This window comes from Lycium ferocissimum, chromosome 8 (assembly GCF_029784015.1).
Source record: "Lycium ferocissimum isolate CSIRO_LF1 chromosome 8, AGI_CSIRO_Lferr_CH_V1, whole genome shotgun sequence".
Taxonomy (NCBI): domain Eukaryota; kingdom Viridiplantae; phylum Streptophyta; class Magnoliopsida; order Solanales; family Solanaceae; genus Lycium; species Lycium ferocissimum.
The window spans coordinates 41,709,783-41,725,352 of NC_081349.1; the positions used below are offsets into that span (position 1 = coordinate 41,709,783).

General features: G+C 37.6%; 2 protein-coding genes across 3 annotated transcripts; both read right to left on the reverse strand.

The window, feature by feature from the left end:
- Positions 1-6,659: 6,659 nt before the first annotated feature.
- Positions 6,660-7,232, reverse strand: LOC132066362 (uncharacterized). The gene has a single exon (XM_059459684.1). It carries the CDS (start codon positions 7,230-7,232, stop codon positions 6,660-6,662), a length of 573 nt encoding a protein of 190 aa, XP_059315667.1.
- A 5,582-nt stretch (positions 7,233-12,814) lies between these two features.
- Positions 12,815-13,673, reverse strand: LOC132066962 (uncharacterized). Of its 2 annotated transcripts, none has more exons than XM_059460147.1 (2): positions 13,305-13,673; positions 12,815-13,178 (listed from the first exon to the last, which is right to left on the reverse strand). In XM_059460147.1, exons 1-2 carry the CDS (start codon positions 13,482-13,484, stop codon positions 13,038-13,040), a joined length of 321 nt encoding a protein of 106 aa, XP_059316130.1. In that variant the 5' UTR covers positions 13,485-13,673; the 3' UTR covers positions 12,815-13,037. The 2 variants fall into 2 exon arrangements, with proteins under 2 accessions (XP_059316130.1, XP_059316129.1); XM_059460146.1 differs by having other exon boundaries at positions 12,824-13,178; positions 13,281-13,654.
- Positions 13,674-15,570: the final 1,897 nt, after the last annotated feature.

The following is a 15,570-nucleotide window of genomic DNA, read 5'->3' on the forward strand; positions in this document are numbered from 1 at the left end:
TCTCCAATGATACCCACTACTAATAGTATATTTTCCAATTGGGGTCAACTAATTGTTGCCTCTATATCCAGTGGCAAACTTCTCCTTGACATTGCTTATCTTCTTCCAGTACCAGCAGCTATCTTTAGGAGGAGAGTATTGCCACCAGTTTTCTCCTTTTAAGTATACATAGTCAATCCATTTAACCCAAAGGTTATCAGCTTTGTTTGCTATATTCCACACATACTTAGCTATTGCAGCTTCATTTCACATAATACAATTGGTGATCCCCAGTCCACCTTCCCTTTTAGAGTGACATACTACATCCCAGGCCACAAGAGGTGCTTTATTCGTATATGCCTGTCTTGTCCACAAGAAATTCCTGCAAACTGCAGCAATATCCTTGAGCACTTTTTTTTTGGTAGCAAAAACATTGTTGACCAGTAACTATATATATGCATAAGTACAGAATTGACCAGCTGCACTCTACCTATGTATGATAAATTCCTTGACCCCCACATTTTCACCCTTGCTACCATTTTGTCCACCAACACTTCACAGTCTACAGCATTCAATTTCTTTGCATTAATAGGCACACCTAGGTACCTAAATGGTAGGCATCCAATCTTGTAACCTGTTAGCTCACATAAGTCATCAACCTCCTGCTGCTCCATATTTGCTGTGAAAATATTTGATTTTGCAGCATTTATGCTAAGTCCAGATGCATCAGAGAAAGTTTTCAAGGCTCGCAGCTTGAGTACAACAGAGGTGAACATTCTTTGCTGAAGACTAGCATGTCATCTGCAAAGCATAGATCATTTAAATTTAACCCTTTTCATTTTGGATGGAATTCAAAGTCAGCACTGTTTGCCACCCATTGCATCAATCTTGTAAAGTACTCAATAAAAATCACAAATAAGAGAGGAGAGATTGGGCCCCCTTGTCTCGGTCCTCTCCTTCCTTTGATGTTTCCATGCAGATCACCATTTACTGCTATAGTATACTGTGTAGTAGACACACACTCCATAATCCACTTGATGAATTTACATGGAAAGTTCATTCCATATAGCATTTCTTCTACAAATCCCCACTCCATAGAGTCATATGCTTTTCTCAAGTCAATTTTGATTAAGCAGCTTTTTGTGGTCTTTTTCCTATTATATAATCTAACCAAATCCTGGCAAATCAATACATTCTGCACAATATTTCTACCATCCACAAAAGCACTCTGATTGTCGGCAATTATATGAGGTAGTATCATTTTCAGTCTAGAGCAGAGCATCTTGGATATTACTTTGTAAATAGTGTTGCAACAAGAGATAGGCCTATAATCACCTACTGATTCACAGTGCGAACCCTTTGGTATCAATGTAATGACTGTGTCATTTACACCTTTTATCATCTGGCCATTGTCAAAGAATTCCATCACCACCAGCTATCAGGTCATCACTAACTATTTCCCAACTGTCTTTGTAAAACTGGCTCCCAAACCCATCAGGTCCTGGAGATTTTTCACCACTTATTGCCTACAATGCTTTTTTCACATCACCAGCACTGAAAGGCATCAACAACATATCCCTCTGCTCCTCATTCAGCACTGAACCTGTCCTGATCAAATCACTGCAAACATGCTGCCTTTCCAAATTTGTTGTTCCCAACAACTCTGTGTAGTACTCAATAAATGCTCTGCTTATTCCTTCTATGTCATGTATGTACTGCCCATCTGCTTCTTTTAGTGTGAATATTCTGTTATTATTCCTCCTAGCCTTCATGAAACTGTGGAAGAATTTGGTATTTTGATCCCCATCCTTCAACCATTGAGCTTTGCTTTTCTGTCTGAGGAATATGTCCCTTGCTTTATTCAGTTTCATGCATTCTTGTGATAGTCTTACATCTTCATCTATAAGTGTTGTATTTGTTGGTCTCCTCTAAATTTCTTGCTGGCATTGAACTAGCCTCTCCATGGCCTTTTCAGCTTGTGTTTCAATATCACTAAACCTTGCTTTATTCAGTTTTAATAACCTTGCTTTTAATTTGTGAAGCTTCCCTACTAGTTTGAACATTTTCCTACCTTGACATCTTGTATTCCAGTTATTAGCAACCACTGTTTTATATTCACTAGCTGTACTCCACCTATTGAAGTACCTAAATTGTTTTCGTCCTGTTCTTTTCCCATCATCCCACCTAATAATGGCAGGGCAATGGTCATACACCCCTTCATTCATGAAGTGCACTACTGATGCTGGTAGAAAAGCTTTCTAATCATTATTCACCAATATCCTGTCCAATTTACAGTATACTCTCGCATTTCCACCCTGCTTGTTACTCCAGGTAAAGAATGATCCAGTTGAATTCAAATCCTGTAGTCCATAATAATCGACACACTATTTGAAGTCTCTAAGTTCTGACATTGTAACTGTACTTCCTATCCTTTCCTCCCTATTTAGGATGCAATTGAAGTCACCCATAATAGCCCAAGGACCAGTTATATTGTCCCCCATCATCTGTATATCACTCCACAACTTCCTTCGCAGTGTTTGGTCATTGAAAGCATAGACCATAGTTATGTGAAACTCATACCCTGTACCTCTGTGTCTAACTCCAGTATGTATTGCTTGTTCAGTTACCTTTAAAATATTAACATAAAAAATTTGAGGTTTCCATACTAAACATATTCTGCCCCCAGGGTGAGCTGTTAGATTAGTAGTGAAAGCCCAACCACCACAGAGATTAAGAGAGGCTTGTTGTGAATTTGCCCTCTTAATCTTAGTCTCCAGGAGTCCAAACAAACTAACTTTAGCATTATGCATAATGCTAAAGTTAGTCTATTTAAAACCCTGGTATTCCTAAATCCAATGCTATCCATTGGGGATTGGGGTCTCCCCACCCTTTCCTTTTCCAGGACAATCACTAGGCACTGTACTTGCTCCCATTCCACTTTGTATATTTTCCCCCTGACAAGTATCTTTTTGCTGTAACACATCAAATGTGTTGCTAGTACTGACCCTCTGTTGTTGTATATTCGAAGCACCTTCACCTGAATTCTCTTGTCTATTCCCTTTATTTGTATTGGTGACATTTGTATTTCCTTGTACCCCCACTGTTTCCCTATTCTTCTCTATTTCCTACTCAGCTTCCCTTTTATTCTTGTTTAGTTTCTCCAGTATAACATTATCCTTTTGCTGCTTCCTACATTCATTCACTTCATGGCCAAAGTTCTTGCATCTGGTACATAGTATTGGTCTCCGTTCATATTCCGCTAGTTGTTCTGTTATTCTGCCCACTTCATTCTCAAACATTACCTCATTTGGATATTCCTTGTTTAAGGGCATTTCAACGAGCACCGTTGCAAAAGTTAATCTATCCCTATGCGTTGTTGCTTTATCAGCCTTCAAAGGGGTCCCAACGAATCCAGCTATCTTAGTTAGTGTTGATTTCCCCCAATACTTGATGTCAAGTCCCACCAGTCTAATCCAGATTGGGACCTTGTCTACTGTCTCCTTGGTCACCTCAATATCTGGTCTCCATGGCTTTACAACAATTGGTTTCCTATTGCCTTGAGTAAATAGGGACAAATCTGGAAAATTAAAATTAATTCCTTCTTGATTTTATAAATGGACACCTATTTTGAACCAAAATAAAAAGCTAAATGGACTCTTATTTTGAATCGGAGGGAGTAATGAATAATGCCGACCAAAATGGAACTAGGGAAATCGTTTTTTGTGGTTTATTAATCACCAAAGTATTTATTGTACATATAGTTAGGAGATTCAAAATTCATCTTGAGGTGCCAAGTTTAAACCTCAAGCACTACATTCTTATTTTTCGAACCCCTTAGTAAAAATTCTGGATCCACTGCTGAGTTCCTTTCGCACCATATTTCATAGATCACCACTGTAAACCAGGGAATTAGTTTTTTTTTTTTTTTTAATGCAATTTCCCACCAGCTAGGTGTAGGCCTGAGTTGTTGTTTGAGGGGGGGGGGGGGTTGGCGTTGACCCCTACCTTGTTTATTCCGAAAAGATTATACAAGAAAGGGGACGTGTTGCCATAAAACTTTCTAGCCGAGCAAAAAGAACCCATATGCAATTACTATACAGCCTGATGGAAACAGCATACACCAAAATTGCATATGGGGTGGGAAGGCTATTGCACTATACACAGAAGGCCTTCCCTAAATCAGAAAAAACTCATGGTGGGTCAAAATATCAACCCGAGTATTTACATGTTTTGAATCTAAAGGAGGCTAAGTGAAGCAGTTCCATTCTCATAGGTCCTCTAGCATTCTTTGGTACCATACATTGCAGCTTGTAATTCGCAAGAATTGTTAGTTGAGAATTGGATGCGTTTAGCAAAAGCTATGATCATTCTTCTATTTCCCTTTTTAAAAATTCCCCCAATGCCAGATGCTCTGATTCATTCTATCGTACTTCCATCCGTGTTTAGCTTCCAATTGTGCCCTTCTGGTTTGTCCCAATATACCATTATGCTGGTAATTCTTTCCTGGTAGTTTTCAGCCTTTTGACAGATTATTTTCCAGTCCCAATTGTTGTCAATTTTGCTAAATCTTTTAGAGATAGAAGCCTACACATTAAATAAGATTAAGTTAGACATTCTATTTATAGTGGTTGTTTTATTACTATACCTTTTGTCACATCTTGCTCTCCATAGTTGCCATAGAATGTAACATGGGGTGATAAGCAGAATATGCTTGTAAGATTCTTTGGCTGAATTCTCCACGAACAGTCAACTGCTCCTTGGACAGAATTGCTTTGATGATGGATGCCTAGTGGTCTTCCATTTGCTTACAAAGAGTCTCTGCAAAAGGACTTATTTCAAATACAGGATCACCTTCTCAGGAATTTGCTCCCTGCAGCAAGTGCAATTAGAATCAGTTTGAATGCCAAGATTAATTATTCTGTCATCAAGAGGAAGTTTTTTCCTAATCAATCTCCACATAAAAAAAGAAATTTTCCTTTGGCCCAAAACATTTTGGCTAAATGATCAACTTCCTATTTTTGTCTGATGATCTGCCAGGCTAAAGAGCATAAGAAATTTCCATTGATGCTTGGTGTCCATATGCAAGTATCTGCTATCTCGTTATCTCCTATCCCAGTATTAGTGACTTCCTAGATCATCTCATTTGGTAGAATTCTACTTAGAGAAGCAGTGTTCCATTGGTTGTTATTAATAAAGTTCTGAACAGTAATGCTTCCTGGGTTTCTTTCTAACCACACCCTAAGAACCAAAGGACCTTGAGTTGTCCAATTATCCCACCAGAATAAAGTGTTGCCCTTGTTGATCCCCTATTAGATGCTGTGCTCGGCTTGGGGTCTGACTTTCAACAGGCTTCTCCAGATGTTGGAATTGCTGGGGCTGATGACCTTTAATACCATATTGGATCTAGGACAGTATTTAGCCTTGATGAACTGGGACCAGAGATTGTCCATGGTTCTCAACCTCCACCATCTCTTGATTGTAAAGGCCTTGCAAATATCTTTTAGTCTTTCGAAACCCAATCCTCCTTCTTCAATAGGATAGCAGAGCTTTTTCCAATTAGGCCAATGGTATTTATTCTTACCTTCCTTTCGACCCCAAAAGAAGTTGCAAAAATACATCTTAATTTGTTTAAGGGCTGTGATCGGAGGTTCAAGAGCAGCAAACAAGTGTGGAGCCTGAGATTGAAGGACATGCTTAATGATTAAAGCCTTGCCTCCTGCACTCAGGAGATTTGTTTGCTGTCCTCCAGTTTTGTTAATGACTTTGGTAGTCAAATCAGTGAATATGTCGATCTTCTTTCTTCCAGTATAAATCGGACAACCCAAGTAATTGAAAGGAAAGTTGGAGTGCTTGTATCCTATCCACTTCTTGAGTCTTCTGATGGTTCTGGGATTAAGGGAAGAATAGGTAATGTAGCAGCTTTTTTCAATGTTAATCTCCTGTCCTGAAGCCTTCTGATACTTCTTTAAAATATTCATGATAAGTTTGATAGAATGTTTCTTAACAGAGGCGAAAATAATAAGGTCATCCGCATAGCATATATGGTTCACTTGTGGACCATATTTCTTCATGAAAAAACCAGTTTAGAGCTTTGGAAAGAGCTCTGCAGTAAGGATGAATAGAGCAGGTTAGAGGGGATCACATTGCTTTAGGCCTCTGGTGGCATTGAAGAAACCATATTTGATCCCATTTACAATGATTGAGTACTAGTTGTTTGAGACCAACCTGTAAATGATTTCGATGAATTGTTCTCTAAATCCTATCTTCTTGAGAGCACAAGCCAAAAAACCCCCACGAGACTTTATCATAAGCCTTGGAAATGTCAAATTTGAACACCACATTTCCACCTTTCGAGCCTTTTTTAATATCATGAATAATTTCTCAAGTCAGTAGAATATTCTCTAAGCCGGCCCTTTATGAACCTAACTTGATTCTCGGACATGATATTGGGGAGTATAGGAGACAATCTCATAGCTAGTATCTTAGACAGGATCTTGTTGGTGAACTTGCAAAGGCTAATTGGTCTGAGATCACTGAATTTCTTTGAAGACTTTACTTTAGGGATTAGCACTAAACAGGCATGAGCAAAGTACTTAGTCAAGTTGGCCCCAGTAAAGAAAGATTTGACATATTCAACAATGTCAACCTTTATAGTGTCCCATGAGTGTTGAAAAAAATGTCTATTGAACCCATCCCACCCCTGCGGGGCGTTGGAGGTCCATAGAGAAAATAGCTTCCTTGATTTCTTCCTCAGAAGGGATTTGCTGAAGCATTTCATTATCCTGGTCAGTGACCATTATATCAAGGTAATCCAGTATCCCTATGTTGTTGCTGTCCGCAGGTTGTGTAAAAATATTAGTGAAATGAGCCACTGCTTCCTGAGCAATATCCTCAGTGTTCTCCAACCAGATTCCTTGAGCATTTTTTATTCTCATAATTTGTGCTCTTCTTCTCCTGCCCTTAATGACACTGTAGAAGTACTTTGAATTGGTATCTCCTTCCTCTGCCAATTTTATTCTAGCTTTCTGTCTCAGTATAGAATTCTGAGATTTAAGCCACTTTATATACTCGGCTTGGGCCTTATGCATTTCAAGCTTGTTAGCATCAGTTTCATTCTCTTTATACTCAGCTTCCATGTTCTTGACTTTCTCCTCCATATCTTTAACAGTAGAAAACACATCACCAATGCCCTCTCTAGACCATTTACTAAGAGCTTTAGCCAGGTTCTTGAGTTTATTTTGTAATCTCCACATAGGATTTCCTTGTATCTCCTAATCCCAAACTTCTTTAATTATATCGGAATAGCCTTCTTGTTCTGACCAAAAATTCAGATCTCTGAAGTATCTGATGATGTTAGGAGCTTCAAAGCTGCTTTGTAGGAGCAGAATGTTGTTATCCGAGCCTGTTTAGGGTAAGTGATCTATTCTTATTTGTGGAAACTTGTCAAACCATTCATCATTACTAATGACTCTGTCAAGCCTTTTGCTGATCCTCCATCTTCTCCTTCTCCCATTACACCATGTAAATTTATTGCCAGTAAATATAGTATCCATCAGGTCGCACTCCTGCATGCAGTCCATGAAATCTAGACTTTTGGCTAAAGTGTGTGGTCGACCACCTTTCTTTTCGTCACCATCCAGAATAACAATGAAGTCTCCACAAACTTGACCCATGGACCACTAATAGTATTGTGCACAGTCTTTAGGCTTCTCCAAAGTTTTTTTTCTCCTGTTGGCATTAGTACTTGCATAGACTGCACTCAACCAGCAAGGATCAGTATCTCCAGTGATTTTAACTTGGAAAGTCATTTGTTGTTTGTGGTGAGAAATAAGGTCACAACTGATAGTATCATCCCAGAAGCACCATATTCTATTGTTGATGTTTGAAATAGCATTATCAAAGCCAATAATTTCTTTGAATTCTTCTATTTGAGTGGAAAGTAGGAAAGGCTCCTGAAGAGCTATAAAATTTATTTTATGAAGCTTAACAAGTCTAAGTAACCTGTCAAATGTCCTTTTTGATCTCATCCCCCTAATGTTCCATATGATTGCTCTAATCATTAGGATTTTTTGGGGGTTGAGTTTTTTCCTTTGGTGTTGCTTTCAAGTAGTCCTGCCTGACTCATCTCAGCTTGACCACCCTTCTTCTTTTGTTTTTTCTGTTTTATCCCCCTCGGGGATAATCCTTGCCTTTTGATGATTTTAGTAACCTCCTTGGCTATTGTGTCTCCAGGGTCATTTAATGTTGTAGTCACCCCTTGTTGTCTGACCAAAGATGATACCACTTCTTCCTTTTTATTTTTGTCAATCTCTTATACTGATTCCTCCATTATGCTATCTAACTTAAGATCAGTTTCTTGAGCCTGGTTCTTCTGCTTAAGTTTTAAAGGGCCTAGGTCTATGATTAATTGACCGCTCAGCTCTTTCATAGTTTCCTCATTGTAAGTTTGTATCCTTCCATATGATTCTGGTTCCTCCAATTGTTCTAGACCGTTGACTGAGCTACTCTGCACCATTTCTACCTCCCTGTTATTTTCCTTATTCTCATGCTTTTGAAAGATTAACTCATGCTCTTGCTCTTGATCCCTAGGGATCTGCCTCTTCCTTGCAGCTTTAGAAAAAAAACATATTTTTCAGGTTCTTCGCAGAAAGATTTTTCCTCTTTATTTTAGGCCTCTTCCTTTTCTTCTTGGTCTCCTTGACCCTAATTTGGAGTTGTTCTGTCTTGCTGCCCTACTCAGTAGCCTGTTGTTGTTGTGTATTCTTGCTCTTTACTTTCGGGTTGTTGCCCGTATCTTGCTCCAAATGTTGCTTCTTTTTATCCTCTTTGTTGTTCTTGTTGTTGCTCTGTTGCCCTATAGGGGTGTCATACATAGCTTGTCTCTTTTCATTTTCCTGGCCCTTGTCATTGTTCTCATTGTCCTTCGAGCCATTCCCCACATTGTGGTTCTTGGACTGCTCATTTTCAGCCCTTATCCTCAGATTTTCCTTTCAATTTTTGCTGTTTTTCTTTTTCTACTGCCCTACATTGTAGGGTTGAATGTCCCAAAAGTTTGCAATGCCTACAATACATTGGCACTCCCTCATATTCGAGTTTTTGGAAAAAGCCTTTTAAAGGACTAGACTCGTCTTCCTGTCCCACCCAAATCTGATTTAGTCTAGGCTTAGTGAGGTCGGCTTCAACCAGCACTTTGGCCATACTGGGTCTCGTTCTGTTCTCAGTAGCAAGGTCTGGGGACAGAGGGGTGCCAACAAGACTCAAATTTTTGTTTCATGTAATTCCAAGGGTGGCAGCGAAATGGGAGTCCTGGCAATAGCACCCAGACCGGAGCTATTGGCGAGTCCTCCTCCGGTTTAAAGTCCGGGTTCCACTTTTGCAACCATATTACCATGCCATATATTTCTATAGATCTCCTAAACCAGATTGTTTGATAGTCCTCTTCGTTTGAAACCTCTATGAAAACAGTCCTGAAGTCATACGTACCTATTCTCGGAGTGCACTTTAGAGAAATTTTCTCTGCAAAGCATGATCTTATACGCTCAATATTGGGATGAGTCTTCAACAATTTTCCAATCAGGGTATATTTGCATTCCTGTGCCATAACTCCATTGTAATCATTTGCCTTGAATATTACCGTATGAACTCCATTGTGCATAGTAACTCTTGTCCTGACATTAGGGTCCCCAAATTTTTTCAAATTAGGGTTAGGTTTGGGAATAGATGTAATTACATTGGAAAAGTTGAGTTTTGGTCCAATTCCATTCGCTTGTGCACTTGCTTCAGCTAGGAGAGCAGAATTCTCATGAAGATGCGCCGGAAAAGATCCCGCCGGCGTCCCCATCTGGAGGCGCGTGTGCGCCAAGCGCTAGCTAATCAGACCGTTAATAGTGACCGTTGTGGAGAGAGTTTATTGTAGAGAAAGAAAAAAAATTTCATACCAGGGAATTAGTTACTATCACTGTTAGTTACTAACAGGGAATATAGATGTTTCGAGACAAGTGGGATACAAGCAACTAACAAACAATGCGAGTAATGTAGGATTTACAAATTTCCTGGAACATGTATGATGTAGATCAATATCTTTAAAAATTGTCAATGAAGTCTTGGTTGGGGAAGAAAAAAAAATTGGACATTCAGAGTTCCCCGAACATGTCTGATGTAGCTAAGATAATATATTCGTGTCAATTTCAGAGTTCATCTGATGTTTTTTTTTTTTTTTTTTTTTTTTTTTGTGTTCTCAAAAGTCAATATAATTAGAGTGGTTATCCCAATTATATATTTTTATAATTGTGATGTCCAGATCAACTTGCGTGACCCTCAATTATTTCATCGATAACATGTTATTTGATCCCATTGAAGCGTCAATATATAGAGGCACAAAGTAACTCTACTATTCAAAATTTTAGGTAGGGGTGTTCACGATTCGGTTTGACTAGGTTTTTGGTTAAAACCAAGCCAAACTAATTAAGTCGGTTCTTTTTAATATTCAAACCAAATCAAACCATTATAGTATAAATTCTATTGGTTAAGGTTTTTTCGGTTCTGTCGGTTTGGTTCGGTTTTTGCGATTTTTTCGGATTTCGAGAATGTATTAATACAAAGAACCTTTGAATTAAATGGTAACTAAATACTGCTTTGACATGATCCATTCAAATCTAAGAATATTCTTAATTATTTCATTAACTTTATTTAGGTATAGGTTTATGGCTATGAGTATAGGAATGACAGAAACATAACATCTACTTTTCATGATTCTAATTACCTCCTTACATATAGCATTTTGATATTACGCCGCCCTCCGGAAGTTTTGTTATCTAGACTCATCGTGTTTATGAAGCATTGAGAAGAAAGCACAAAAATTGAAACGGAAAATGATAAACAGAAAGACAAAGTCATCTACCAAATCTTTTTAAATTTCAATTGTCATTTTCTTCCCTTTAATTTGTTACGGATCAAATGCTAGTTTATTAGTAGTAATTTAGATGGTATGTAAAAGACGGAACTGTAAAACTGGATAAGGGGAAAAATTTTATTTTACCTTTAGCAAATTTTTATTTTATTTTACCTTAAACTTAAATGGGCTACACTTTTCTTTCTAACTATTTGAATTTATATTAAACTTGGTCTGAGCCAAAGTTTTGAAGAAGATATATATAATATTTTAAATATGTTGTACCTATCGGTTTAGTTCGGTTTTAGTTCGGGTTTTTTTGGTTTAACACTAAACCACATGTTATCGGTTTTTTAAAATTTAAAACCAAATCAAATCAAACCAAGTCGATTTTCGGTTTATTAATTCGGTTTGACTCGGTTTACCGGTTCGGATCGGTTTTTCAATCTCATTTGAACACCCCTAATTTTAGGTAAATGAAACATCAGAAGTGCCGTAGATGATTGCGTTCGTATTTGAAACAAAGGAATCATCATCTTCCATGTTTGTGTCTATTGTGTCCATAGACATTTCTCCAAAACTCCTTCTCCTTTTTTTCTTTTTTCCTTTTTTTCGTTTGTTTATTGGTGAAGTTATACTGCTGGAGTTATCTTCCTGCTTTAAGAGTGAGGTCTTGACTCTTGAGCCACTGACATAGTCAACTTTTTTTTTTTTTTTTTTTTTTAATTGTTCTTCCTATAAATTTCGCTTTTATTTGGTAGATATTTGCTTTAATACGTGTAAAGAATAGCACTTGATGATCAACTTATCTATCAAAAGACTCATTCAAACGTGGAATGACTCCACTGAAAAGCAATGAATCTTTCGGTCTATTTCGTGGTATAACTGTTTAGTATCCAACATTTATTCAAGAATTTCTTCATTTTTAGAATTTAAATTAAAAATTTCTAATTAAAAGTGAAAGAGTTGGACTTATTCTACCGCACCTCTAGATGGTATCAACTCTCTTAGTGTTAATAGGAAATACTATAAATTCGAAATATTAAATTGAGACAAGTGGGACCCAAACAAGACTAAATTAACAAGAAAAGTTCGACATCAAATTTCCTCGAACATGTCTGGTGTAGTTTAGTATCCTTTTACAATTGACATTTGAAGTCTTAGGTGGAGAATTTTTTTGCCAGCAATAAAGCCAAAAAAAAAAAAAAAAGTTAAGCTTCCTCGATCATGGTTGACGTAGATAAATAATTGGTTAAATACCTAGATAGCCCCTTAAACTTAAAAAACGTTTTTTAAGTTAGCCAATCAAACTTAACTAATGATCATTTAGACATGTCATCTCATCTCAAGTGCGTCTTTTGAACACAATAGTCGTCCTACGTGGCCACTGAGAGCCTCAACCAGCATCCATCATAACCTGGTGTAATTAAACCAAAATTTCAAATTCCCTTTTGCCTTTTTGTTTTACTCCAAGCCCACTTCCATTTTTTGCAACTTTGTTAACATTTTGAGCTAGTAATCATGCTTCAATGCAATCTTTGCAGAGACATGCAAGATACCATTTTTCTTTGACCCTCATTATAATTTAAAGACCAAAAGATCTAGCATTTTGCCTCTGTTACTGGGAACTTCACTTGATACTCTATTTTTTTTTTTTTTTTCCAGATATCAGTGAAGTCTGAGTTTTTACAACTGTGAGAATCTAAATGAATTTGTGTTTGCGTAATTCCCTTAAAAGAGAGAAAAGTAGCAGTGAGTGACTCCTTTTATTGTTTTAATGGTCTCACATGAAAACATGTATGATCATCAAGAACACTTTTATCCAATTACACTAGGGCGGGTTACAAAAAAGGTGATATGATTTCGCCACGTCTATTAGAGGTGGTTCACCTGCTGGATCCACCCAGAATTTTAATATGGGTCTGGAGTTTAGAATGGTGACTTCAACTATTAATAACTGATTCGAAATTTTATAAATTTCTTAATACAAATACATTGTTTGAGCAAAAGTTATGCCAAATTTAGATCTAGACTACTAACTCCGCCCCTGGCCAGTTCTCTTGTTGTCTCCCATCAGGTTTAAGTTACTGAAAAATGATTTGATTTTGCTATCTCCAGTTGGGCGGTTCAGCCAAATATGTTCTTGCCTCTTCATCCGATACAAGTTTTAGAAAAATTTGATTGATCTCTTCAACATGTTTTGTCTACAATCTCTATCAGTTATTGGGACATATTTGTTACTTGATGCCCCAGTAAGTGCCCTGAAATCAACATTAAATATTCTTACCTCTTCTTGCTGATCACTTTTCTACAAAAAAAATAAAATGAAACAAAAACCAAAATGTTAAAATAGATATGAGATAAGCCACTAAAACAGTGTTAAAAGCAGGATGGATCAAAAAAAAATTACATGTCTATAGTTAGGATTTAATACATTAATCATCAAATCATCATCATTACTCGACGAATTAGACGAAGGAATGTTTGGATCAGAGATCATGCTTTCATCCCGCCCTGAATTATCAGAATTGCCGTGGATAATTGCATGAGTACTAGAATCAAAAGAAGTTGAATCTTTCATATTTATGTCCGGAGACATTTCTCCGGAGCTCATATTTTTCCTTTCTTTTTTGGATAAATTACTGGAGTTGCCTCCACTTCACTAAATAGTAGTGAGGTCTTCACACAGTCAATTTATTTTATTGTCATTTCTCTATCATTTGTTCATGAAATCTACCTTTCATACTTGTAAAGACTAAAGAATAGCACTTGAGGACAAATTTATCTAACAAACGCGCTACTAAGTATGAACACAGACTAGCTTTCTACTGGAAAAAACAGTGAAGTGAGTGAAAGGTCTAGTAATTATTGAACCACTTGGTGTTGACCAAATAAGCCTAAATCTTCAGCCACTCATTTGCTACGAATAATTTTTTTTTTTTTTCGGATTCAGATATTCGATATCTTTATCCTTTGATTCCTTATTTCACTCTGCTTTTGAAGTTGACACTCTTCTTTCTTATAGGGACCACTATCAAGTGCCCCCTTTTGCCTTTTTCTCTGTTCCAATATCACATTTCCATTTTTTTGCATTTTTTTGTTAACATTTTGAGCTAAGGATTATCCTTCATGGTTCTATATATCCACAAATTGATCCTTTTACACATATTCTTATTTGGATTCAGATAGTTGAAATAATTGAGAGTTTACCATTTCCGCTAGTCAACAAGATCCAAGACAACTACATAGAAATGCAATACGGAAAAGATTGAAAGGTGCAATGCAATCGTTGGGATTCCTTCACCATCAGCCAAAACTTTCGGTGAAAGAACACTTTACCTTTTACTCCCTCGATGGGCTTACCCCACATAAATCCAAATTAATTGAGTCAATGAACTTTGGACCAAATGATTAAAAAAAATTTTTAAAAAAAGGAAATATCGCCGTCAGCACAACCCAGTATGACTCGCGAATTCTAAGGGCCATTCGTCCCGGATCTTTGCCCAACAGACAGATGGGACCCCGAATCTTTGCCCACAGGGGGTTCTCACCGGCACTACCCTGGGGGACCCGCAGAGTCCGTGCACTAACAACGATTCCAGAAATATCATCGGAATCGGCCATGCGACAACAATGCCGGAATAGATCATCGGATATCGGCCATTTTACAATCACTCAAGTAAAAGAGTCTTATCAAATATTAGTTTCACACAATCAACGATTCCAAGATTGTTCATCGGACATCGGCCTTCTCACAATCACTCACGTGAAAGAGTTTATCAAATATCAGTTTCACTCAATCAACGATACCGGATCATCACCAGGTATCGGCCATACATCATGAATGAATGAGAATGCGTGCAACGCGTGTGTCAACATCAACCATCAAACCCAATATCACCAGTACCAACAATGGGGTACGCTAACAATGTATCGATATCACAATACCAACAGTGGTATGCTAACAGTATATCCGAGTCACAAATATTACAATGGCTAGGCCAATAATTTGTCCAATCAAGACAAATAACAGGATCTAATCTCTATCAACAACTCATGGCATCAAGCCAACATAATAGAGTGGTCAACACAACACAATGAGGTGGCTATTCCCTACACATAACTGATCAATCAGTTAATATACATTATTACTACTTCCTTAAATCAATCTATTAGCTTAGGCCAAGAATCTCACCCTACACTTGAAGTCATTCGGTACAACATATTTAGCACTCAACACAATCATGGGTACATTTTATTCTCTCGTTTAGCAGCTACGCTCACTATTAATAACATAATACAAGTAATCACGTATTACGGGCAGTTTTCATCGTTAGATACAAAATAGGTTTCGTCCGCTACTCCCAAGTCACATAAATCCACCGATATTCAAGAAAACCACATCAACAACCTAGGGAGGCTACATGCCACGAGCCCGAACAAACAAGTCACACAACAATACCATCGTAGGATTCCATCCCAAATCTCCAACTCCTACACATGCATTCTTCGTTCCTTCTAATACACTAATATATGAAACTAACCGGAGTATACCAAAAAGGGAAGTCATAACCTACCTCATGGCCGAGCGGGTGCCACGAACATCCATTGATTCTTCAATTAAATCGCCATTTCGAAAACCGCACAAAAGAGCTTGGAGACAACTGTGAGACCCAAGAATAGAAATACCCCTTACAACC

Bases quoted from the DNA above. Each gene is read 5' to 3' on its own strand.
- LOC132066962 (XM_059460146.1), bottom strand. From the start codon at position 13,484: ATGAGCTCCGGAGAAATGTCTCCGGACATAAATATGAAAGATTCAACT. The intron at 13,179-13,280 runs GTAATTTTTTTT...TTTTTTTTGTAG, and splicing joins TAAATCCTAACTATAGACAT to AAAAGTGATCAGCAAGAAGA.
- LOC132066362 (XM_059459684.1), bottom strand. From the start codon at position 7,232: ATGTGGAGATTACAAAATAAACTCAAGAACCTGGCTAAAGCTCTTAGT.